This window comes from Pseudophryne corroboree, chromosome 3, assembly GCF_028390025.1.
Source record: "Pseudophryne corroboree isolate aPseCor3 chromosome 3, aPseCor3.hap2, whole genome shotgun sequence".
NCBI classification, from domain to species: domain Eukaryota; kingdom Metazoa; phylum Chordata; class Amphibia; order Anura; family Myobatrachidae; genus Pseudophryne; species Pseudophryne corroboree.
Genome location: NC_086446.1, coordinates 292,648,777 through 292,674,936, shown reverse-complemented (window position 1 = coordinate 292,674,936; position 26,160 = coordinate 292,648,777). Strand labels below are relative to the sequence as shown.

Genomic DNA, 26,160 nt, shown 5'->3' with positions numbered 1-26,160 from the left:
GTTAATATGACCATGAAAAATTCTGGCATCCAAAATTATTTCAAAACCACTTCCAGATTCAGGAGCATGTACCTCATTCTTCCCTTAGGTTAAAATCATTTGAGGCACCAAATTTCATGATGTCCATGTTAACCTAAAGCTAGGTACAATGAGGGTCATTCAGACCCGGCTGCTGATGCGGGCCGCAAGGCAATTTGCCAATAGAGCAGCGGCATCATCACGGCTGCGCGACCCGACACATTGCGGTCGCATCTCCGATGGATGCGACTGCAATGTGATTGACAGTGACAGGCATTCGCGGGGTGGCTGCATTGGGGGGCTGGCCGAATAGGACCATTTTCAGGGTGGGTGGCTGCTTGACGTCAAATGCAGCTGCTCCAATTAAAAAAATGATAGCCAACCACCTGACATCGCAGCCAGGCTGCGCTGCCAGGGGTCGACCATAGTTCTGATGCGTCTGCACTCTAATTGCGGATGCATCGGGAGGCGGCCTCACACATGCTGGGCGGTCCCCAGCATGTGAGGAGATGGACGGAGATCTGGCTGTGTATGCAGCAATCTGCGTCATTCTCTGAAAGAGGGCCATAGTGCCAATTTCTTGGTTGAATTGACAAATGTCACTTCTGCCAGTGGAAGCACCCGATATCGGTGGTACACATTGTTTTTTGGTTTTTTTATTACTTGACAATTTTTCTGATAAATTTGCATTTGTCTGCCGACGAGGATGATGTAGTCACAAATAAAAACATTAGAAATATGGCCAGATTATCGAGAATGCCCACACACTGCACGATATTGGGTCCTGTGGGATGATTTCTTCTGTCAAGTTTGACTGAGTCAATAATTGAAGCCGAGCATACGTGGATGTTTTTGGACCGTTTTATTTGCGTTTGCCCAAAATGCTCATGCCTTCACACTACACCAGAAAACAGGTCAATCACCTGATTATTGGCAAATCGGCCCAATAATTGTATATTGTGTATCTAGCTTAAGCTAGACGTTCCCTGTTAAATTTCTCCACCACGCAAACTGTACCAGTGACAAATATTACATGTATGGTTGACGCAGCATTACCATTATGAATGATATGGGCTTTTTTTTTGTTAGAAATTTGTATTTTTACCCTTGCGGCTTTTCTCCAGTTGGCTGCTCTCTTCCCAGCCTGGCACAAGAACGGCGCAAATCTCTTCCCAGCATCGCTGCTTTTTGCTGCGGTCGCTGTAGTCATCTTCTTGTTGGTCGTACACCGCTGGACGTTTTCTGACCTCGCTGATGAGAAGGTCGGTGTCCACGATGAGGCGGGACGATTTCATCTTGGCTGGACACGCTGGATAGGCCTGTCGGCCACCAGCCCGAAATGTTGTCGCTATTGCCTGAGAAGTCAAAACAGTTGCTGTCACTGGCTAGTTGTGGCTCCAGAGTGATGCACTGGGGGATGGCTGTCACAGCACAGGGTCACTGAACAAATGACAAGAAGCAAGGCCTTGGCTGTCACACAAAGAGGTGGCCACATATACAGGGGCGGGGGGGGGCTTATGATGGTCCTGTCCCCATAGTGGCCCTGTAAGTATGATGAGTAGGGCTATAATAATGAGAGCACTCGCAGGCTCTGCCCCTGTGTATCTATCCCTCTGTCGCTGTGTGTCCAGCCCCCTGCTCTCAGTGACACAGCTGCAGCACACACGTACAGAACTAGTGACTGGTACATACAATGGCTTTCAGCCAATCAGCCAGCGGTTTGCGACCCTTAGCGCCGGGACAAGTGTTACGGTAGCCAATGCGTGCAACGGGAAGGGGCGGGGCATGTGACGGCAGAGGCCTGGCTGGCAGCAGGAGACGGCGCAGTCACAGCAGCAGCAGGGTGAGACAGAGCCGGAGAACAGGTAATGAGGCGCCTGGATCTCGGTCCCCCATTGCGTTACCTGTGTCACCCCCGGCGCTTGCGCCTTATCCGGTCTCCATTATGGATTCGCTGCGGCATGTGCTCGCAGCGGGGCATCACCCGTGGTGCCGGCGCTGACCTGCCTTCTCCTTACCCGGTGGCACACTCTCCCGGCCGGGAGCCAGGCGCAGCTCTCAAACACCTCTTACCCCGCTTATGTATATATGTCCGGTGGCACCGCTCTGCCTGGTCTGTGTAGGAGGCCGATGCTGACTCATTACCTCCTCACCAGCAGGGGGAGTCAGTGCCCTGCAGAACATTCCTGTGTGCAGCAGGGCGCCCAGGCCCAGGATGAGTCAGGGTGCTGTTTGCCCTGTACAATAAGGTCCTACCCTGACCTGAGAGGGGCGCGCTGTCCGACCGCCCCACACTCCGTGGTCATGATGTAGCTGCCTGAGATCACGTGATCCAGTGCCGGTGACCCCTCTTATCAGTAATGTTTGAGAGAGAGGCTGGCAATGTGTGTGTGCCCTGCTGCTGGGGGGAGAGGTAGTGATGGCAGAGGGGGGGATAATAGAATAACTGGCATGGGGCAGATGATGGAGAGCAGTAGTGGGGTGGGGACAGGGTTACTGAATTATACAGGTGCTGCTAAACAGTTGGAACAAATACAGAAATATATTTTGGGTTCCTGTGTTGCTCATATGTTTATGTACTTTGTTAGGTGCTGCAGAACCCTTGTGCAGCCATATAAATATAAGATAATTCCATGGTGACACTTAGGGGGCTATTCAAACATTTGTTGTTTAGTAGTAATTAAAGTTGCTATTCAATTGTTCTGTGCACCCTTCAATTGTCATGCCCAGTTAGACAGGGTTTAGCTGCATAAAGCGGTAAAACCCGTCTAAACTAGTGGGTGCAAGGGGGAAAAGTCCTGTTTGGTCGCCCAAACAGCTGAGTTTTCACACATCCAGCCTCCGGTGTGCGAGCTGAAATGTGACTGCTGAGACTAATGGGTGTCTGATTGGAGCTCCTTTTGAATAGCTCCGATAGACGCCCATTAGTGAAAACAATCTCTCCAACAGTTGAATAGTGTCCACAATGTATTTAGTGTTTTAATGTAATTTTGATTTTGTAGCTATTTATGTAATTTGGGTTATTGACAGCTACTAATATACTGTAGGGGCTAGTACTTCATTGTGGGTCTTTGTATTAAATATGGGTACTATTGGTTTAAAGTTGGGGGGAAGGGGGGGTGGTAATGGTACAACGCATGTTAGTGTTCCTTGTTATACCCCTTTTCCACTTACGAGCACGGGTCGCAGCCGGGAGCCTGACACGGGAGCTGACCCGTGCTCGGCCCCTTTACCATCAGCAGTCACAACCCGGCATATGCCGGGTTGGTGACGCGGCAGGGGCGGCGCAGGGAGATCACATGATCTCCCAGCGCCGCCCTTCCATACAGTGTAAATGGGAGCCGTGTCGCATCGACACGGCTCCCGTTTACACTACAACCCTACCCGGATCATTCCCGTGTCCTACCCAGGTAAATAGCTGGGTAGGATTCACGGGTCACTTGATCCGGGTTTACCCTTTTCCACTTGCAAAAAACACGGGTAAATGCGCGCCCCCGTGCAATTACCCATGTTTTTTGAGCTAGTGGAAAAGGGGTATTACTCATCTTTCCAAAGACATCCCAGAACCCGGTCAAGCAGCAACACTACTGTTTCCTACATGCCAACTATACCCATAAATGCTTCCTTGGTGTTGGACAGAAAGATTATTTACTCATTCTGTGGACGAAGACGTTCATTTGATAGTGTGTATTTGCAAGTCATGCCCTTTTTCTTTTTTTCTTTTTTTTTATGTATCAATGTGATCTACTGTACTTTTGCAGTGCAATATGTTTCAGTAAGAAATACTTTTCATTAATAAAATGCTCCTGCTGAACACCAGCAGAGGTGACAAGTGGTCCATATTCATCACCCCAGGCAGAGAATTTGAGTGGTCCTCATTTGTTCACCTGCTACACTACAGAGGTTTCAAGCTGTCCTCCCTTGATCCCCCACACCTTCCCTCTAGACCAGGCATGTCCAAACTGCGGCCCTCCAGCTGTTGAGAACCTACACATCCCAGCATGCCCTGACAAAGCTTTAGCATTCTCTGACAGCAAAACTGTGTCAGGGGCATGCTGGGATATGTAGTTTCACAACAGCTGGAGGGCCGCAGTTTGGACATGCCTGCTCTAGATCATGGGTCTTCAACCTGCAGCCCTCCAGCTGCTGTGGAACTACACATCTCAGCATGCCCTGCCACAGTTTTGCTGTTGACCTGCTGTTAAGGCATGCTAAAACTGAGGCAGGGCATGCTGGGATGTGCAGTTCCACAGCAGCTGGAGGGTCACAGGTTGAAGACCCATGCTCTAGACCAGAGGTTCTCAAACTCGGTCCTCGGGGGCCCACACAGTGCATGTTTTGCAGGTCTCACAGAATCGCAAGTGAAATAATTAGCTCCACCTGTGGACCTTTTAAAATGTGTCAGTGAGTAATTAATACACCTGTGCACCTGCTGGGTTACCTGCAAAACATGCACTGTGTGGGCTCCCGAGGACCGAGTTTGAGATCCTCTGCTCTAGACCATAGGTTGCAAGTGGTTCTCCACTCCCTAGGCAATGTGTGCAAGTCCACCACAAAAGTTCACATATAACTTAAGGCTTTTCAATACTTAACCCTTTCTGATTTTTTTTTTTTTTTTCTGTATCCAAGTTTGTCTTCAGGATGTCTTCAGGAGCTTTGTTCCCAAGCTTGGTACCCGGTTCCCGGGGGTCTTCCAGCAAGTACTTGGTAGAGTTTCGGGCTGGTAAGATGTCCTTGAAAGGAAGCACAGTGACCCCTGACAAAAGGAAGGGACTTGTGTACATTCAACAAACTGATGATTCCCTAATTCACTTCTGCTGGAAGGACAGGACATCTGGAAATGTTGAAGATGTAAGTCATTGTTCCGTTTGCTTACATGAGTTTGCAGCTGCCCTCTTGCTTCAGTCAATAGTCCTTTTTCACTCTTAAAGTTTTTATTTTTTTTTAGACCAGGTAAATGAACTTTATCCATTAGCAATTAGGCTGTGAGTTTTAGTCAGTGACTGTAACAGGGGAGAACAGATTTCTGAAAGTGTCACACTGTGCCCAGCTTGTGTGCATTTAGCCTGCCCACATTGTGCTTATACAGGCCAATATCTCCTCTTTGTTTCGGCTAACAAGCTGCGATATTGATATATAAAGTGTGTCGCTCACTCCGGGACTCTTACTTCTTTTGCAGGATCTAATTATATTCCCGGATGATTGTGAGTTTAAGAGAGTGGCCCAGTGCACAACTGGTCGTGTGTTTGTGCTGAAATTCAAAGCTGGCTCCAAGAGACTGTTTTTCTGGATGCAGGTCTGTCACTAATTAGTTTGTGGTTAAACAAACAAAAAAAATGGCACAAAGTTAACATGTCTGTCGTCGTCCTCATGTTGTGCATGGCTTCAGTGAAGAGCCCTTTTTGGGTAGCAAGTACTTGAGGCAATCATGGGGGTGGGTCTTTTTTGATTGGTCCAATATTCTTACGGAGTATCAGTTACCCTATCACGTGAGAAGCAGTTGTTGCTATAATAAAACTGGTGGAATGGTGATGTCTTTTCCGAGTTCTGGTCCTTTAAAAGTTTATTAACATCTACCTGTGGTCTTAAAGCTTGCAGTTAGACTTTACATCTATTAATTACACTCCTGTAAATAATAAAAGTACTGTTTTCTTCTGTGTTTCACAGCTTGATCCTTAGAGAACTCTGCTCCGTTGTACCAATATGTATTTGTTCAATGCACAAGGGTTACATTGCTGAACAGCATGTGCATGTGGACATGTCACAGCAGAAGCATTTTATTCTGAATGCTTGACTAATATTTAGAATATTTGTTTTGTTCCTTAGGCCTAAATTATGTCATTATACTTGAAAGTTTCTAGTGCATTAATATGCATAATATTTTTTCAGACCACAAAATGGCTATCTCCGCTACTCAGGGGCAGGGCCATGTTATCGGTGTATAGAATAAATTATGGTATTTCAACCGTAAACCACAAGAAGAATTTCTGTGGTCTGATTTGCTCAAATTTGCGTACAGAAAATATTTTCATGCATGCAGTTTAGTAGTGACATGTAGGCGGTGCAGCACACATGAGGATTTGGTTTCCAGCAAACAAAAAAATTACAATTATAAACTGGAACTTGCATAAAACAACCAATGCTAAACTTGTGTTTAAGACTTGAAATTGTGAACAATTGGCTGTAAATATTGATAAGAACTGATTTAACATATGAGAGGGTCTTCCTACTTTACCATTCATAGTCTTCTCAATTTCTAGGAACCAAAGACTGATAAGGATGAAGAACACTGTCGCAAAGTCAATGAGTACCTCAATAACCCCCCTATGCCTGGAGCGCTAGGAGGTAGTGGCAGCGGGAGCCATGAGCTGTCAGCTTTGGGAGGTGAATATTTAAGAAATGATGATTTCTCTACTGTAAGTCACACTAGGCAGAGATTTCCCAGAAGCCACTTCAGTGTTTGTAGACTTTCTACTATTGCTGTAGCATTTGATCCAACACACTGATGTGTGTTGGATCTATCTAGTTAATTATCACAAGGGATTTTGCAGCGTTTGCGTTAGGTTGACAGACAAAAGGTCTATATGTTCTAACGGTAAACTCAATACAAGGTTTTTACACGTTTCTCCAACTTCAGCTTGATTTACTATCCACGTGGACTACGATTGGTCACAGTTACCTGTGGCGAGTGCAGCAAGCCACCCTGCTCAAAGTGTGGAGAGCGAAGCGAGTCTGCAAGGGTCCATGTTTCCACTAATTGTGCTTACATATGATGAAACATACAAAAACTTAAAACACCTATGTTGACCATTTCTGTGTCTACCTTTTTACCATGTTAACCTTACCCACTGTCTACCTTATGTCCCTGTCAACCTATTAACCGTCCACCTAATACATGTCGACTGACCGTATTGGGGTTAACCGAATGACTGCTTACCTAGACACTGTAGATTTTCTATACCACACCCATTTTGCAGTACATTATCATTTTGTTCATATCTATATGAGTGATAACATTGCTGTGTGCATTGACTAGGCGTTTTCCATCGTAAGAATTAAGTATTTTTTTATTTTTGTAGAACTTTCTTCAAGCATTGTTTTAAACCTGAGGGTTTAGGTGGCTTTGTTTTTAGGTTTTGCTCCCATTCTGTATAGTATGTTGGGATATGACCAGAATTGGTGAATGCTAGAGGTGACTTCTCAACGCTTGTATGCTATTTAGGGGAAGGAGGCCTGCAAAGCCTGCTGGGAAATATGAGTCATAACCAGCTGATGCAGCTTATTGGACCCACTGGCCTTGGAGGACTTGGTAAGTACGCAGCACCACTGTCACTGGCTGACAACTCTGATTTTGCAGTCCTATTGGCTGACTGGTGGTCTGGGTAATTGATGATGCTTATTATTTCTAAAAATTATTTGAGTTACTTTACCAATAGATAAAACTACTCATGACAGGCACAGCAATTATTGAGTCTTTCATAAAATAGTACACATTTTGATGTGCTAACATAGTCTGCTGGACCCGTATATTTTAGATTCTCTTCTGCAGTAGAAAGTTTCCTTTAAAGCTTGTGATAAAGTTTTGTATTTAGTCATAGTGTAGGGGTTAGTCCTAATAAATGAGGTTTGGTAAAGTGTCTATGCTAATGTGGTATATAAAGCAGCGCATTCATGTTTTATCTCCCAGGTGGCCTGGGAGCTCTGACTGGTCCAGGATTGGCCAGTTTGTTGGGAAGTGGAGGTCCCACAACAAGCAGCTCATCATCCAGGTATGATTGTGAGGCTGCATTCTCTCCATAGACCTTATCATTCTTCAGGTAATGTAGATTCTGCTCACCTGATAGGACTGTTCTTCTATCCAAGCTGGCATGAACGGCCTTTACCTGTCACTGTCCACACAATTCACAGAACACCGCACAGTCTGCACTGGTCTCTGCTTGTGACCTGGCTGTGACGCTCATTCACATAAGCCAAAAAATATATATATTTTGTATTTACTATTGTACATCATAGTCGCTGGAGAACAGTTTGGCTGTGGACTGGTGTAACCTGTGCTTACATGATAGAAGCAATTTATAGTTGTCGTGTTAACTGGTAGGGAACTATCTTGCTGACTATGCTTAATAACTGAACCAAATGTAATAGTTGTCCCAATATAAAATTATCTCCATATTTCATACCATGTGTCCTATGTAACTGCAGTACATCATCCTGTGCTACCAGATCAGCTAAGGCAGGCTGATTGCTGGACTTTCACTGCTATGGGTTGAGTTAAAATTAGTGATGTGCACCGAAAATTTTTCGGGTTTTGGATTCGGATCCGAGGCCGTGTTTTGGATTCGGATGCGTTTTGGCAAAACCTCCCTGAATAATTTTTTTGTCTGATTCGGGTGTTTTTTTACAAAAAACCCTCAAAAACATCTTAAATCATAGAATTTGGGGGTCATTTTAATCCCATAGTATTAACCTCAATAACCATAATTTCCACTAATTTTCAGTCTATTCTGAACACCTCACACCTCACAATATTATTTTTAGTCCTAAAATTTGCACCAAGGTCGCTGGATGACTAAGCTAAGCGACCCAAGTGGCCGACACAAACACCTGGCCCATCTAGGAGTAGCACTGCAGTGTCAGGCAGGATGGCACTTCAAAAAAAATAGTCCCCAAACAGCACATGATGCAAAGAAAAAAAGAGGCGCAATGAGGTAGCTGTGTGACTAAGCTAAGCGACCCAAGTGGCCGACACAAACACCTGGCCCATCTAGGAGTAACACTGCAGTGTCAGGCAGGATGGCACTTCAAAAAAATAATCCCCAAACAGAACATGATGCAAAGAAAAAAGAGGTGCAAGATGGAATTGTCCTTGGGCCCTCCCACCCACCCTTATGTTGTATAAACAGGACATGCACACTTTAACAAACCCATCATGTCAGCGACAGGGTCTGCCACACGACTGTGACTGAAATGACTGGTTGGTTTGGGCCCCCACCAAAAAAGAAGCAATCAATCTCTCCTTGCACAAACTGGCTCTACAGAGGCAAGATGTCCACCTCCTCCTCATCGTCCGATTCCTCACCCCTTTCACTGTGTACATCCCCCTCCTCACAGATTATTAATTTGTCCCCACTGGAATCCACCATCTCAGGTCCCTGTGTACTTTCTGGAGGCAATTGCTGGTGAATGTCTCCACGGAGGAATTGATTATAATTCATTTTGATGAACGTCATCTTCTCCACATTTTCTGGAAGTAACCTCGTACGCCGATTGCTGACAAGGTGAGCGGCTGCACTAAACACTCTTTCGGAGTACACACTGGAGGGGGGGCGCGGCAACTTAGGTAAAATAAAGCCAGTTTGTGCAAGGGCCTTCAAATTGCCTCTTTTTCCTGCCAATATACGTACGGACTGTCTGACGTGCCTACTTGGATGCGGTCACTCATATAATCCTCCACCATTCTTTCAATGGTGACAGAATCATATGCAGTGACAGTAGACGACATGTCAGTAATCGTTGGCAGGTCCTTCAGTCCGGACCAGATGTCGGCACTCGCTCCATACTGCCCTGCATCACCGCCAGCGGGTGGGCTCGGAATTCTTATCCTTTTCCTCGCACCCCCAGTTGCGGGAGAATGTGAAGGAGCAGCTGTTGACGGGTCACGTTCCGCTTGACTTGACAATTTTCTCACCAGCAGGTCTTTGAACATCTGCAGACTTGTGTCTGCCGGAAAGAGAGATACCACGTAGGTTTTAAATCTAGGATCTAGCACGGTGGCCAAAATGTAGTGCTCTGATTTCAACAGATTGACCACCCGTGAATCCTAGTTAAGCGAATTAAGGGCTCCATCCACAAGTCCCACATGCCTAGCGGAATCGCTCTGTTTTAGCTCCTCCTTCAATGTCTCCAGCTTCTTCTGCAAAAGCCTGATGAGGGGAATGACCTGACTCAGGCTGGCAGTGTCTGAACTGACTTCATGTGTGGCAAGTTCAAAGGGTTGCAGAACCTTGCACAACGTTGAAATCATTCTCCACTGCGCTTGAGTGAGGTGCATTCCCCCTCCTTTGCCTATACTGCAGGCAGATGTATAGGCTTGAATTGCCTTTTGCTGCTCCTCCATCCTCTGAAGCATATAGAGGGTTGAATTCCACCTCGTTACCACCTCTTGCTTCAGATGATGGCAGGTTCAGGACTGTTTGCGGTGCTCCAGTCTTCGGCACGCGGTGGCTAAATGCCGAAAGTGACCCGCAATTCTTCGGGCCACCGACAGCATCTCTTGCACGCCCCTGTCGTTTTTTTAAATAATTCTGCACCACCAAATTCAATGTATGTGCAAAACATGGGACGTACTGGAATTTGCCCAGATGTAATGCACGCACAATATTGGTGGCGTTGTCCGATGTCACAAATCCCCAGGAGAGTCCAATTGGGGTAAGCCATTCTGCGATGATGTTCCTCAGTTTCCGTAAGAGGTTGTCAGCTGTGTGCCTCTTATGGAAAGCGGTGATACAAAGCGTAGCCTGCCTAGGAACGAGTTGGCATTTGCGAGATGCTGCTACTGGTGCCGCCGCTGCTGCTGTTGCTGCGGGAGGCAATACATCTTCCCAGTGGGCTGTCACAGTCATATAGTCCTGAGTCTGCCCTGCTCCAATTGTCCACATGTCAGTGGTTAAGTGGACATTGGGTACAACTGCATTTTTTAGGACACTGGTGACTTTTTCTGACGTCTGTGTACATTTTCGGTATCGCCTGCCTAGAGAAATGGAACCTAGATGGTATTTGGTACCGGGGACACAGTACCTCAATCAAGTCTCTAGTTCCCTGTGAATTAACGGTGGATACCGGAAACACGTTTCTCACCACCCAGGCTGCCAAGGCCTGAGTTATCCGCTTTGCAGCAGGATGACTGCTGTGATATTTCATCTTCCTCGCAAAGGACTGTTGGACAGTCAATTGCTTACTGGAAGTAGTACAAGTGGTCTTCCGACTTCCCCTCTGGGATGATGATCGACTCCCAGCAGCAGTAGGCGTTACACTCAAGGATGCATCGGAGGAATCCCAGGCAGGAGAGACAGTGACATGGCCTGCAGGACTATTGGCTTTCCTGTGTAAGGAGGAAATTGACACTGAGGGAGTTGGTGGTGTGGTTTGCAGGAGCTTGGTTACAAGAGGAAGGGATTTAGTGGTCTGTGGACTGCTTCCGCTGTCATCCAAAGTTTTTGAACTTGTCACTGACTTCTGATGAATGCGGTCCAGGTGACGTATAAGGGAGGATGTTCCTAGGTGGTTAACGTCCTTACCCCTACTTATTACAGCTTGACAAAGGCAACACACGGCTTGACACCAGTTGTCCGCATTTCTGTTGAAATAATTCCACACCGAAGAGGTGATTTTTTTTTTTTTTTTGTATTTTGACCAGGCATGTCAATAGCCATATTCGTCCCACGGACAACAGGTGTCTCCCCGGGTGCCTGACTTAAACAAACCACCTCACCATCAGAATCCTCCTTGTCAATTTCCTCCCCAGCGCCAGCAACACCCATATCCTCCTCCTGGTGTACTTCAACAGTGACATCTTCAATTTGACTATCAGGAACTGGACTGCGGGTGCTCCTTCAAGCACTTGCAGGGGGCGTGCAAATGGTGGAAGGCGCAACCTCTTCCCGTCCAGTGTTGGGAAGGTCAGGCATCGCAACCGACACAATTGGACTCTCCTTGGGGATTTGTGATTTAGAAGAACGCACAATTCTTTGCTGTGCTTTTGCCATCTTAACTCTTTTTTAAGTTTTCTAGCAGGAGGATGAGTGCTTCCATCCTCAGGTGAAGCTGAACCACTAGCCTTGGAACATAGGCCAGGGCCTCAGCCGTTCCTTGCCACTCCGTGTCGTAAATGGCACATTAGCAAGTTTACGCTTCTCCTCAGACGATTTTGATTTAGATTTTTGGGTCATTTTACTGAGCTTTATTTTATTGGATTTTACATGCTCTCTACTATGACATTGGGCATCGGCCTTGGCAGACGACGTTGATGGCATTTCATTGTCTCGGCTATGACTAGTGGCAGCAGCTTCAGCACGAGGTGGAAGTGGATCTTAATCTTTCCCTATTTTACCTTCCACATTTTTGTTCTCCATTTTTTAATGTGTGGAATTATATGCCAGTAATATATCTATAGCAATGGCCTACTACTATATATACTGTGCAAAACTGAAATGCACCACAGGTATGGATGGATAGTATACTTGACGACACAGAGGTAGGTAGAGCAGTGACCTACTGTACCGTACTGCTATATAGTATATACTGGTGGTCAGCAAACTGTGCAAAACTGAAATGCACCACAGGTATGGATGGATAGTATACTTGACGACACAGAGGTAGGTAGAGCAGTGGCCTACTGTACCGTACTGCTATATAGTATATACTGGTGGTCTGCTAACTGTGCAAAACTGAAATGCACCACAAGTATGGATGGATAGTATACTTGATGACACACAGGTAGGTAGAGCAGAGGACTACTGTACCGTACTGCTATATATATATATATATATATATATATATATATATATATATATATATATATATATATATATACTAGGTGCTTCATCGCGCCCTACGGGCGCTCTTCACACCGTCGCAAGGGGCTACGCCCCCTTAACCCTTGCATGCCTTTCTGGGGTTCAATATTTGTATTATATAAAGTATTACCTGCATTCCTTTGTTAGTGGTTAAATATTGCACAATGAAAGGGCGTGCGATGGTGAAGGAGGCGCAGCCCCTTGCGACGGCGTGAACAGCACCTGCAGGGCACGATGTACATAATGTAGCGGGTGCGGGGGGGACTGCGGATGGTGTCTGTAGATGCTGCAGGTGGGGGGGGGGGCAGAAGTGGGGGTGGGGCCCGGATGGGGAAGAGTCGGGAGGTGCTGCGGGTGGGGGAGGGGCAGAGGGGTGGGGGATGCAGATTGGGGAGGGGTCCGGAGGCACTGCAGGTGGGGGAGGGGCAGGGGTGCCATGGGTGGGAGAGGGGCAGGTGTGGGGATGTTGTGGATGGGTGAAGGGTTCCGGAGGTGCTGTGGGATGGGAAGGGGCGGGAGTGCCGGGGGTGGGGTAAGGGTCCGCAGGCGCCATGGGTAGGGGAGGGGCAGGTACTGATGGTGCGGCGCATAGGGAAGGAGGTCCGGAGGTGCTGCTGGTGGTGGAGGGGCAGGTGCGGTGGTGCCATTGGTGGGGGAGGGGTGGGTGAGGGGGGGACCGCGGATGGAGGAGGGTGTCTGCAGATGCTGCGGGTGGAGGGGGCAGGTGTGGGGGGAGACATATAAAGGGGGTGGATGGTGGAGGGGGCCTGGAGGTGCTGTGGGTGGTGAAGGGGCGGAGGAGTGGGAGCCGCGGGTGGTGTAGGGGGTCTGGAGGCACAGCGTGTGGTGGAGGGGAAGGTGCGGAGGTGTGGTGCATTGGGGAGAGGTCTGGAGGCGCTGCGGGTATTGTACCTGCCAAAAAGGTAGTTGGAGGGTATGCAGTAACAGGGCCAGGACAGGGGTGACAGGGTCAGAACAGGGTTGACAGGGGTGACAGGGTCAGAAAAAGGGTGACGGGGCCAGGACAGGGGCGACGGGGCCAGGACAGAAATGACAGGGACAGGATAGGGGTGACAGGCCAGGGTAGGGGTGGCAGGAACAGGACAGGGTTGACAGGGCCAGTATAGGGTTGACAGGGCCAGTATAGGGTTGACAGGGCAAGCACAGGGGTAACAGGGCCAGCATAAGGGTAACATGGCCAGCATAAGGGTGACAGGGCCAGCATAAGGGTGAAAGGGCCAGGATAAGGGTGACAGGGCCAGGATAAGGGTGAAAGGGCCAGGATAAGGGTGGCAGGGACATGACAGAACACAGGGCACGGGAGAGATTGGTATTAGGGACAAAACAGTGGTGACAGACAGATGTGTCTTACCGGAGTCACTGCTGCTGGCTGCTGCTGTTCCACTCCAACCTGTTGGGATCTGCTGCTGGTGGAGACTTGGCATGGCTGACTCTCTTAGGCTGGAGTCCTGCTTCCTCTGCCCGTCCGCATCCCTCCCCCCCTCCTCAGTCACACACCGCAGACCTCGCGCAGCTGCCGGGCACTGTGGTAAGGGGAGACTGGGAGTGACTGGTTAGCCCCCAGGAGATGCTGCGGCTGGAGGGAGGAGGGGGTCGGAGCCTGCAAGCAGCTCGGACTTCTGCAGCGTTACCCGCCGGCTAAAGTGTGTGAAGGAGCTGGGCGCACCTCACTGTGGGTGGCAGCGCTGCAGCTAGCGGTGGGGTTGCCGGGGCTGGAGATAACAGAGGCAGTACGGAACCTGCACAGCGGCAGGTGCCCCACAAAACTGCAGCTAAGAAGCGTGGAGTGTGCCAGAAAGTGACGCTCCTCTGCGCCAGAGAGGGGGGGGGGGGGTCAAGCACACAGTGAGCCGGTGCCCGTCTGTCTGTACGGCATACCCCCTCACACACCCCCATACCTCCCAAATGTCCCGATTTTCGCGGGACAGTCCAATTTTTTTGGGTCTGTCCCGCTGTCCCACCCGCGGGTCGCAGTGTCCCGCGGTAACGGGGGGGTCAGTTGGAAAGCTCCTGTACTCGCTGTTCTGCTTAGCAGAGCAGCGGTGAATAGTGGAGACAGAGGGAGAGGGGGCATCAGGGGGTATGGATTAAGGGGGGGTTCCAGCAGCAGAGCCGGATTAAGGGGGGGGTGGCCAGGGGGTACGTACCGTTGGCCCCACAGTTTTAGGGGGCCCCCCGGCTCGAGTAGCTCTGTCCCAGCTCAGAAGCCCCCCCCCCCCCCCCCCCCGTCCTGCCAGCAACAACGGCAGCATTGTGCTACTGTCAGCACACGCTGCTGCGTATTGGCAGGTCTGTGGTGTTGCAGGAAGGCAGCAGTCTCCCTGCTTTTCTTCTGCCTGTGCGGGTGTGTAGAGGGGAGCGGCCACCCCCTCTGGATTTACCCCTAGCTGAGGGGCCAAAATTCCATTTAAAAAAACAACACGGAATTTGCGTAAGGGGGCGTGGCATCGCGTCCCCGCGATTAGGCCACGCCCCCAACCCACAGCAGGTACAGCAATGAGATAGGGCTCCCCTGTCTCAAGTGCCCTGGCCCCCCCGGACTCATAATCAGCCCCTGGGGGCATGCCAGCAGCTCACAGAGCACTGGGCATGCCCCCTCATTGACGAAAACGGGGCCCTCCCGTGAAGCCACGCCCCCTTTTCGCCGAGTGTGTCCCTCCTTCTGCCTGAAGAATGCTCCTGCAGAAAGCTGGGAGGTGTGCACTCCTGCCTGTGCCATGCCCATACCATCTGCTTCTGCTCCTAGTCTCCTATAGATTTGGCCAGATCTGTGACTCATTTGACTAACTCCTCCCACTGTTGTGACTCCGCCCAGCGTTAGCAAATGAATCACAAAGTCACAGATCTGGGCTATTATATAGGAGATATATATATATATATATATATATATATATATATATTATAGTTATACTGTTGTTCAGTAAAATTCTGCACTGTCCTCCTACTATATACTACAATGCAGCACAGATATGGAGAGTTTTTCTGGCAAAGAACGTATAATACTGGTGGTCACTGGTCAGCAAAACTCTGCACTGTCCTCCTACTATATAATACTGCTGGTCCCCAGTCCCCACAATAAAGCAATTAGCACACTGAGCACAGATATTTGCAGCACACTGAGCACAGTCAGATATGGAGCGTTTTTCAGGCAGAGAATGTAGATATTTGCACTTGCAGCACACTGAGCACAGATATTTGCAGCACACTGAGCACAGATATTTGCAGCACAATTTGCAGCCCACTGAACATAGAAACTGAGAGGACGCCAGCCACATCCTCTCACGATCATCTCCAATGCACGAGTGAAAAATGGCGGCGACGCGCGGCTCCTTATATAGAATACGAATCTTGCGAGAATCCGACCGCGGGATGACGACGTTCGGGCGCGCTCGGGTTAACCGAGCAAGGCGGGAGGATCCGAGTTGCTCGGACCCGTGAAAAAAAAAAAGGTGAAGTTCGGGCGGGTTCGGATCCCGAGGATCCGAACCCGCTCATCACTAGTTGAAATGGCTTCCCGTGATTAAAGCCCTACCTTTTGAAATCTTCAGAGCAAGTGCTGAAAGGGTTTTCACACAACTACATCCATATTTGTGTGCTATCTGTTACACCTGAGATACGTGTACCTCAGTGGGTGCAGCCAGTCTGTGGGCTAAACAAATATTCATCCTGTCAACGCAATAGAGACAGGTGATGTGAGACGCTGCCTTTGTGTTGTCACTAGCTCCTAGTAAATTGACAGGCTGTATTGTATTGAGTGTTGTATCAGGTCACAAGTCTATTAGATCTGATTTCTTACACTCCTAGTGTTTCATCTATGCTTTTAAATAATGAGACCAATATGGCCCTCTCCCATAGCTCTTGCAGAAGTCTACCGTTTTCTAGTCCAGATTCTCACTATTAAAGACGGCAGTCTTTAGACAATCCTTGATGAATGTTTATTTCCACATTCATTCCCGTGTGGCAGGTCATCTATATCACGTGCACACAATGTACACACTTCTAATGTTGCTGCTTTTAGCCATTGCCTTGATGTAATGTTTTATTCTCTTTAAAGCTTTTTCTCTTTATATAACTTTGTAGTTCCCGCAGTCAGTCAGCAGCTGTCACCCCATCATCAACCACATCATCCACACGAACCACTACTACCACAGCAGTTGCTCCGGCTTCAGCTCCTGCAGCAACCCCCAGCCCAGCAGTGAGCTCTGGCAATGGAGCCAGCGCTGCAACTAGCCCCACACAACCCATACAACTAAGTGACCTGCAGAATATCCTGGCTACCATGAATGTGCCTGCCACAGCAGAAGGCGGGCAACAAGGTAATTGCCGCATGTTTAAAGGTCTGGTCATTTCATTTTGAACTAAGCTGATTTCCCTTGCTTGGAAAAACATAAATGATCTTCTCCACTAACCAGTTCATAACCTTTGCATAGCAAGTATGTCAGCCAAGGAACTAGTTGCTGTATTGCCATCTATGCCTTCAGAAAGTACTTCAGTGTAGTTTGTTAAAAATCTACTTGGGGGTGAAGCGTTCCTAGTTTCTGCTGTCCAGGACTTAAAATGTGCCCTATCAGCACAGCTGCTGATGTAAGTCATGGCCAATCACAAGCGTGACTAGAATAAACCCATCATAATCTTGGGAATTTAAGGTTTCACGTAAGTGTATTTTCAGGTACATCTAACTCAGTGAGTAAGTGCCTCTGTGGTTGGGCAGTGGTATTGGTGTCTTGCTTGTAGACAGAAGATCAGATCTGATATAGTATTTCATTGGCATTGGGCTGCAGTAGGGAAATGGCCATGTAGGTGTCCTGGCGCGTGTCACAATAGGTAATAGGCATATGTTCACTAGCTGTCTGATTTATGTGTGGAGCCATTATTTGGATTTCTATTTACATAAAGCCTAATTAGTATAGACTTATTTCAGTACTTGGTTTAATAGAAATGTAAGCTGAAATATATGAATGTATATGTAGCGGTGATTATGGTGGCTGACTGGCCACCTATACCCGATAATCTTCCTCCTGTGTGCTGATTGTCACCATGAAATGACAATATGTTTTTTGTCGAGCTGCTGCAAGATGAAGAGTAAAGATGTAGGCAATTACACAGTTGTCCCATAATTTGTAGTCTCCACAGAAAGTTATACCTGCGTTTTACTGGAACCTTTAGAGAAAGTAATAAACAGAAACAAAGATGTAATATACCATACATATAGCTTTCATTTCTCTAGCATCCATAAGGGATATTGGGGGAAACTAGTACGATCGGGTATAGACTGGGTCCAAAGGAGCCAGTGCACTTTAAATTGGGTGTGCTGGCTCCTCCCCTCTATGCCCCCTCCCACAGACAGTTTAGAAAAAAGTCTTCTATGGACTCTCTTCAGCAATATTAAAAGGTACCTTCCATACCGGATTATAACTGGACACCATATTGATGGGCAAAATATGGAACGGATCCTAGAGAACAATTCCTACTAATCCTGTACCAGCATTTGGGTAAAATCCAACTTTTGCATAATATTGGCAAATCTATTTTTCTCTAACGTCCTAGTGGATGCTGGGACTCCGTCAGGACCATGGGGAATAGCGGGCTCCGCAGGAGACAGGGCACATCTAAAAAAGCTTTTAGGTCACATGGTGCGTACTGGCTCCTCCCCCTATGACCCTCCTCCAAGCCTCAGTTAGGTTTTTGTGCCCGTCCGAGAGGGTGCAATCTAGGTGGCTCTCCTAAAGAGCTGTTTAGAAAAGTTTTTTTTTAGGTTTCAATCTCAGTGATTCCTGCTGGCAACAGGATCACTGCATCGAGGGACTTAGGGGAGAGATTTCCAACTCACCTGCGTGCAGGATGGATTGGAGTCTTAGGCTACTGGACACTTAGCTCCAGAGGGAGTCGGAACACAGGTCAGCCTGGGGTTCGTCCCGGAGCCGCGCCGCCGATCCCCCTTACAGACGCTGAAGAGACGGCAGAACGGAGGTCCGGAAAGCAGGCGGCAGAAGACTCCTCAGTCTTCTTGAAGGTAGCGCACAGCACGGCAGCTGTGCGCCATTGTTGTCACACGGCTCACTGACTCAGTCACGGAGGGTGCAGGGCGCTGCTGGGGGCGCCCTGGGCAGCAATATAATTACCTTTAGTGGCAAAATAAATACATCACATATAGCCATTAAGGCTATATGTATGTATTTTAACCCAGGCCAGTTTCTTAAAAACCGGGAGAAAAGCCCGCCGAAAAAGGGGCGGAGCTTATTCTCCTCAGCACTCAGCGCCATTTTCCTGCTCAGCTCCGCTGGTGAGGAAGGCTCCCAGGTCTCTCCCCTGCACTGCACTACAGAAACAGGGTAACAAAGAGAAGGGGGGCATAAATTGGCGATATTTATATATTAAGAGCGCATATATAGTAAACAACACCTTCTAGGGTTGTTTATATCTGAAATCCTTGAACCTGTACATAAAGAAATTCAAGTTCAAGATGGAGTCACTCAGAGCAGTGATAGCGAATCTGGAAGAAGGAGACTTCATGGTGTCCTTGGACATAAAAGATGCTTATCTACATGTCCCGATTTACCCCTCACACCAAGGGTATCTCAGGTTCGTGATACAAGACTGTCATTATCAGTTTCAAACGCTGCCGTTTGGGTTGTCCACGGCCCCTCGGGTCTTTACCAAGGTAATGACCGAAATGATGGTTCTTCTACGAAGAAAAGGCGTATTAATTATCCCTTACTTGGACGATCTCCTGATAAGGGCAAAGTCCAGAGAACAGCTGGAAGTCGGTGTAGCGCTAACACAAGTAGTGCTTCAGCAACACGGGTGGATTCTAAATCTTCCAAAATCTCAATTGACCCCGACAACACATCTGCTGTTCCTGGGCATGATTCTGGACACGGTTCAGAAAAAGGTATTTCTCCCGGAAGAGAAAGCAAGGGAGTTATCCGAACTTGTCAAGAACCTCCTAAAACCAGGAACTGTGTCAGTACATCAATGCACAAGAGTCCTGGGAAAGATGGTGGCTTCGTACGAAGCGATTCCATTCGGCAGATTCCATGCACGAACATTTCAGTGGGATCTGCTGGACAAATGGTCCGGATCGCATCTGCACATGCATCAGCGGATAACACTGTCACCGAGAACAAGGTTGTCTCTCCTGTGGTGGTTGCAGACTGCCCATCTGTTAGTGGGCCGCAGATTCGGCATACAGGACTGGGTCCTGGTGACTACGGATGCCAGCCTACGAGGTTGGGGAGCAGTCACAAAGGGAAGAAACTTCCAGGGCGTGTGGTCAAACCTGGAGACGTCTCTTCACATAAATATACTGGAGCTAAGAGCGATCTACAATGCTCTAAGCCTGGCAAAATCGCTGCTTCAGGGTCAGCCGGTGTTGATCCAGTCCGACAACATCACGGCAGTCGCCCACGTAAACCGACAAGGCGGCACGAGAAGCAGGAGTGCAATGGCAGAAGCTGCAAGGATTCTGCGCTGGGCGGAGAATCATGTCGTAGCACTGTCAGCAGTGTTCATCCCGGGAGTGGACAACTGGGAAGCAGATTTCCTCAGCAGACACGACCTTCACCCGGGAGAGTGGGGACTTCATCCAGAAGTTTTCCACATGATTGTGTACCGTTGGGAAAAACCAAAGGTGGACATGATGGCGTCTCGCCTCAACAAAAAATTGGACAGGTATTGCGCCAGGTCAAGAGACCCTCAGGCAATAGCTGTGGACGCTCTGGTAACACCGTGGGTGTACCAGTCAGTGTATGTGTTCCCTCCTCTGCCTCTCATACCAAAGGTACTGAGAATTATACGGAAAAGAGGAGTAAGAACAATACTGGTAGCTCCGGACTGGCCAAGAAGAACTTGGTATCCGGAACTTCAAGAGATGCTCACGGAGGATCCGTGGCCTCTACCTCTAAGAAGGGATCTGCTTCAGCAGGGACCTTGTATGTTCCAAGACTTACCGCGGCTGCGTTTGACGGCATGGCGGTTGAACGCCGGATTCTAAAAGAGAAGGGCATTCCTGAGGAAGTTATTCCTACTTTAATTAAAGCCAGGAAAGAAGTGACCGCACAACATTATCACCGCATTTGGAGAAAATATGTTGCGTGGTGTGAGGCCAAGAAGGCTCCAACGGAAGAATTTCAATTGGGTCGATTCTTACATTTCCTGCAAGCAGGATTGTCTATGGGCCTCAAATTGGGGTCCATTAAAGTTCAAATTTCGGCCTTATCAATTTTCTTCCAGAAGGAATTGGCGTCAGTGCCTGAAGTACAAACTTTTGTCAAAGGTGTACTTACATATACAACCCCCAATAGTGCCTCCAGTGGCACCGTGGGATTTGAACGTGGTTCTAAATTTTCTCAAATCTCATTGGTTTGAGCCTTTAAAATCGGTAGATTTAAAATACCTTACATGGAAGGTAACCATGCTGTTGGCCCTGGCTTCAGCCAGGAGAGTTTCGGAGTTGGCAGCTTTGTCATACAAAAGCCCATATCTGATATTCCATTCGGACAGGGCAGAATTGAGGACACGTCCTCAATTTCTCCCTAAGGTGGTTTCGGCATTTCACTTGAACCAGCCTATTGTGGTGCCTGCGGCTACTAGCGACTTGGAGGACTCCAAGTTACTGGACGTTGTCAGAGCATTAAAAATATATATTTCAAGGACAGCTGGAGTCAGAAAATCTGACTCGTTGTTTACATTGTATGCACCCAACAAGTTGGGTGCTCCTGCGTCTAAACAGACGATTGCACGTTGGATATGTAGTACAATCCAACTTGCACATTCTGTGGCAGGCCTGCCACAGCCTAAATCTGTAAAGGCCCATTCCACAAGGAAAGTGGGCTCATCCTGGGCGGCTGCCCGAGGAGTCTCGGCATTACAACTTTGCCGAGCAGCTACGTGGTCAGGGGAGAACACGTTTGTAAAATGTTACAAATTTGATACTCTGGCTAAAGAGGACCTGGAGTTCTCTCATTCGGTGCTGCAGAGTCATCCGCACTCTCCCGCCCGTTTGGGAGCTTTGGTATAATCCCCATGGTCCTGACGGAGTCCCAGCATCCACTAGGACGTTAGAGAAAATAAGAATTTACTTACCGATAATTCTATTTCTCATAGTCCGTAGTGGATGCTGGGCGCCCATCCCAAGTGCGGATTGTCTGCAATGCTTGTACATAGTTATTGTTACAAAAATCGGGTTATTACTGTTGTTGTGAGCCATCTGTTCAGAGGCTACTTCGTTTGTGTTATCATACTGTTAACTGGGTTCAGATCACAAGTTGTACGGTGTGATTGGTGTGGCTGGTATGAGTCTTACCCGGGATTCAAGATCCTTCCTTATTGTGTACGCTCGTCCGGGCACGGTACCTAACTGAGGCTTGGAGGAGGGTCATAGGGGGAGGAGCCAGTACGCACCATGTGACCTAAAAGCTTTTTTAGATGTGCCCTGTCTCCTGCGGAGCCCGCTATTCCCCATGGTCCTGACGGAGTCCCAGCATCCACTACGGACTATGAGAAATAGAATTATCGGTAAGTAAATTCTTATTTTTTCTGCATATATTTGGCACATTATCTTGCACAGAATTCCTGCTTTTAAAGAAATCCATGTTTTATAATAAATTCTTTTAATACTTATTGAGCGTTTATACTGTTCTTTCCTCTACATAGCGCAGCCTCCATTTTTCTTTTTTGAGTTTAGAAAAAAGTGCCCTCAGGAGAGGATGCACACTCTGCAGCTCCAGAGAGTTTTCTTCAATTTTCTTTTCTCATACGTCCTAGAGGATGCTGGGGACTACATCAAGACCATGGGGTATAGGCGGTTCCGCAGGAGCCATGGGCACTCTTAAGACTTTTCAATGGGTGTGAACTGGCTCCTCCCCCTATGCCCCTCCTCCAGACCTCAGTTTTAGAAATGTGCCCAGGCAGACTGGATGCACTCTGAGGAGCTCTACTGAGTTTCTCTGAAAAGACTTATGTTAGGTTTTTTATTTTCAGGGAGATCTGCTGGCAACAGACTCCCTGCTTCGTGGGACTGAGGGGGCAGAAGCAGAACCAGAACCAACTTCCTAAAGAGTTTCATAGCTCTGCTTCTGGCTGACAGGACACCATTAGCTCCTGAAGGGTACTGAACGCTAGCCGGGTCTAGATGCTCACTCCCACAGCACGCCGTCACCCCTCGCAGAGCCAGAAGACAGGTGAGTATAAGAAGAATGAACTTCTGTCAAGTAAGTGACAGCTGAGGTCCGGTGCGGCTAGCGGGAGCGCAGCACGCCATTGCTGCCCACACACACAGGCACTGAGGGGGGGGGCACGCGCGCCCTGGGCAGCAAATAGACACCTCAAAACTGGCTAAAAGGGGGCATAAGGTTCCGCTGGCACAGCCCTACCCCCACCAGTATAAATATTACAGTGATTAACTGAGTGTAAGGACGTGCCATTGAGGGGGCGGAGCTTCTTCCTCAGCCAGCCAGCACACTGCTCAGCGCCATTTTCTCTCTCTCCTCAGGCTGCAGAGAACACGCTGGTCCTCTCCTTCACTTCTGACAAGTACAGGGTGTTATTTGGGGGGGCACAAGGCGTTGTGGTGCATTTTATAGTGTGATTATCTGTATAAAAGCGCTATTGGGCTGTGGGCATTCTGTGTTCACATTCATTACATATTGGCCAGAGCCGGCCATAGCTATAGGCAAACTAGGCATTTGCCTAGGGCATTTGATATGCCCAGGGGCATCAGCAGCTTCTGCTGATTAAAATGATATGCGGCATGCCTATATTCTGTAGCATTTCATATGCAGATACAGCCACAGTCTCACACAGTATAAAGGCATGCTGTATATCATTTTAATCAGCAGAAGCTGCTTGTGCATCCTAGCCACATAACAATGCAAATAAGATGCATTTTCATTAAAAAATTTGCCCGACGTTAGCACTGAGGCAATATTTATGAGAACACATCTGTATCCAAGCAGAGGCAGAGGTCACAGTGTTAGCGGCAGTGTGAGTGCTGTGTGCATGTGAGTGGGTTGGTTGTGCAGTAGTGTTCGGAATATGTGTAAGGAGCATTATGTATGTCATGTAAAAATGCATTAATAATGTGCAACATATGTATAAGGGGCACTATGTGTGTCATTATGTGTGTAAGGGCATTAATAATGTGTGGCATACTGTATGTGTAACAGGGTACTACTGTATGTGTCATTATGTGTATAGGGGCACTAACAATGTGCAGCAAATGTGCAGGGGGCACTGTGTGTCATTATGTGTATTAGGGCATTAATAATGTGCGGCATATGTGTAAGGGACATTATGTGTAAAAGGGCATTAATAAAGGTTGTCATAATGTGTAAGCACATTATGTTTAGAAGGACATTAATAATGTGTCTCATATGTGTTAGGGGCATTACTGTGTGGAATTATGTGTTTAAGGTGCTCTTCTATGTGGTGTTGCGTATAGAAAGGGCACTACTGTGTCGTCTAATGTGAATAAAGAGCAATAGTGTGTAGTGTAATGTGAATAAGGAGCAATTCAGTGTGATGTAATGTGAATAAGGGGCTCTACTGTGAGGAGTAACGTTTATAAGGTAAAGTGATACTACTGTGGGATGTAATATGAATTATGGAAAGTATCGCATGATCAAATGTGAATAAAGTGCAGTACTGTGTGGCGTATTTGGAATTGGGGTTACTATTGTGTGGCCGTGCCCCTTGCCAGCAAAAACACACCCCTTTTTGGTCTGTGCGCCAAATGTGCGAACTGTTCCTATTTAAAATATAGGGGGTGCAAACACCAAAATAAGGACTGCTATGGCTGAGGGGTGATGGTTCTGGGAAAGAAGTGCAAGGTCAGAGGCAGAACCAGCAGTGGTGCTAGGGGGCACTAGCCAAAATCTTGCCTAGGGCATCATATTGGTTAGGGCCGGCTCTGACAAACACCAAAATAAGTACTGCTATAGGTGAGGGGTGATGGTGCTGGGAAAGAGGTGCAAGGTCAGAGGCGGAACCAGCAGTGGTGCTAGGGGGCACCAGCCAAAATCTTGCCTAGGGCATCATATTGGTTAGGGCCAGCTCTGATATTGGCGCTGGTTTTGTGAGCTTGGCTGCTCCTATACTGTGTCCCTCTGACAGATTTTACTGTGGGTCTGTCCCCAAATAAGTCCCAGTGTGTCTGTGAGTGTGCTGTACACGTGTGAGGCATGTCTGAGGCAGGGAGTCCCTCCCCGGAGGACACCATGTTAGGGACACAGAGTTGTAATGTGGTGGCGCTGCCGGCACACCAAGAGCCTGCATGGGTGTAAGAGATACGTGACAGTATGCATCTGATTAACCAAAGATTAGGTAAGTCTGAATCTAAGGCTGCATGCTGGAGAAAATCTGTGGAAGATGTGATTTTTCAGGATGCTATTATTCCTTATGCAGGCGGCCCCTCTGGGTCAGCTAAGAGACCATTTGCGAATGTTGTAAACACTGATACCGACACGTACTCTGATTCTTGTGTCGACGATAATGACTCCAGAGAGAAAGATCATAAATTGGCAAAAAGTATACAATATGATTGTGGCTATAAGGGACGTGTTGGAGGTTACAGAAACCACTCCTGTACCTCAGGAGAAGGCTTATTTATGTAAGGAAAAGAATCCCAAAGTCACGTTCCCTCCTTCAAACAAACTAAATGCTCTCTTTGAAGGGATGTGGGTGAATCCTGATTAGAAATTTCGTATTCCCAAAAGGATTCAGATAGCTTACCCTTTCCCGGCTGAGGACAGGAAAAAATGGGAGTCACTCCCTGTGTTAGACAGTGCACTTTCCAGGTTGACACAGAAGGTAATTCTCTCTGCACCTGGCACGTCTTCACCTAAGGAGCCGGCAGACCGTAAAATGGAAACGACATTGAAATCCATTTATGTTACCAATGGTACGCTGCTCAGGCCCACTATTGCCTGCGCGTGGGTGAGTCGCGCTATTGATAAATGGTCAGAAAGCGTGTCGTCAGAAATTGACACGATTGATAAAGATGAGATACCCCTTAAGTTAGGGAATATCAAGGACGCTGCCGCCTACATGCTGGAAGCAATGAAAGATATTGGACTCTTGAGTTCACAAGCCGCTACCATGGCAGTATCGGCTAGGCGGGCGTTGTGGATTCGCCAGTGGAACGCAGATGCAGATTCCAAAAGAAACATGGAGGCTCTCCCATATAAAGGTGAGGCCTTATTTGGCGATGGCCTGGATGCGTTAGTATCGGCATCTACCGCAGGTAAGTCGACATTTTTGCCACCTGCACCGGCAAAAAAGACCTATCACCCGCAAATGCAGTCCTTTCGGCCCAATAAATACAAAAAGGCGAGAGGTTCCCCCTTCTTAGCAGGAAGGGGAAAAGGAAAGAAGTCTGCAGCGGCTTCAGGTTCCCAAGAGCAGAAGTCTACCCCTACTTCTGCCAAATCCTCAGCATGACGCTGGAACTCCCTCGCGGGAGGCCGCTCGGGTGGGGGCACGTCTCAAACTGTTCAGCCAAGGTTGGATTCTGTCTGGATCCCTGGGTGTTGCTAATAGTATCCCAGGG

General features: G+C 48.0%; 2 protein-coding genes across 6 annotated transcripts in view; one reads left to right on the top strand and one right to left on the bottom strand.

The window, feature by feature from the left end:
* The window catches only part of LOC135055350 (uncharacterized), a 29,903-nt gene extending 27,701 nt beyond the window's left edge, over positions 1–2,202 (bottom strand). The window contains exons 1-2 of one of the 3 annotated variants that reach the window (XM_063959306.1): positions 2,092–2,202; positions 1,124–1,373 (exon numbers count right to left, since the gene is read on the bottom strand). In XM_063959306.1, coding sequence (XP_063815376.1) covers positions 1,124–1,373; positions 2,092–2,202 — 361 coding nt within the window. Of the gene's footprint in view, positions 1–1,123; positions 1,459–1,922; positions 2,069–2,091 lie in introns of those variants that run through there. The other 2 variants (XM_063959307.1, XM_063959308.1) reach the window with 2 other exon arrangements.
* ADRM1 (ADRM1 26S proteasome ubiquitin receptor) overlaps positions 1,753–26,160 on the top strand; it is a 54,960-nt gene continuing 30,552 nt past the window's right edge. The window contains exons 1-7 of one of the 3 annotated variants that reach the window (XM_063959305.1): positions 1,753–1,883; positions 4,648–4,869; positions 5,198–5,314; positions 6,279–6,402; positions 7,241–7,327; positions 7,706–7,787; positions 16,695–16,930. In XM_063959305.1, the coding sequence (XP_063815375.1) occupies positions 4,660–4,869; positions 5,198–5,314; positions 6,279–6,402; positions 7,241–7,327; positions 7,706–7,787; positions 16,695–16,930 (856 nt within the window). In that variant the 5' untranslated portion in view covers positions 1,753–1,883; positions 4,648–4,659. Of the gene's footprint in view, positions 1,884–2,263; positions 2,360–4,647; positions 4,870–5,197; positions 5,315–6,278; positions 6,403–7,240; positions 7,328–7,705; positions 7,788–16,694; positions 16,931–26,160 lie in introns of those variants that run through there. The other 2 variants (XM_063959302.1, XM_063959303.1) reach the window with 2 other exon arrangements.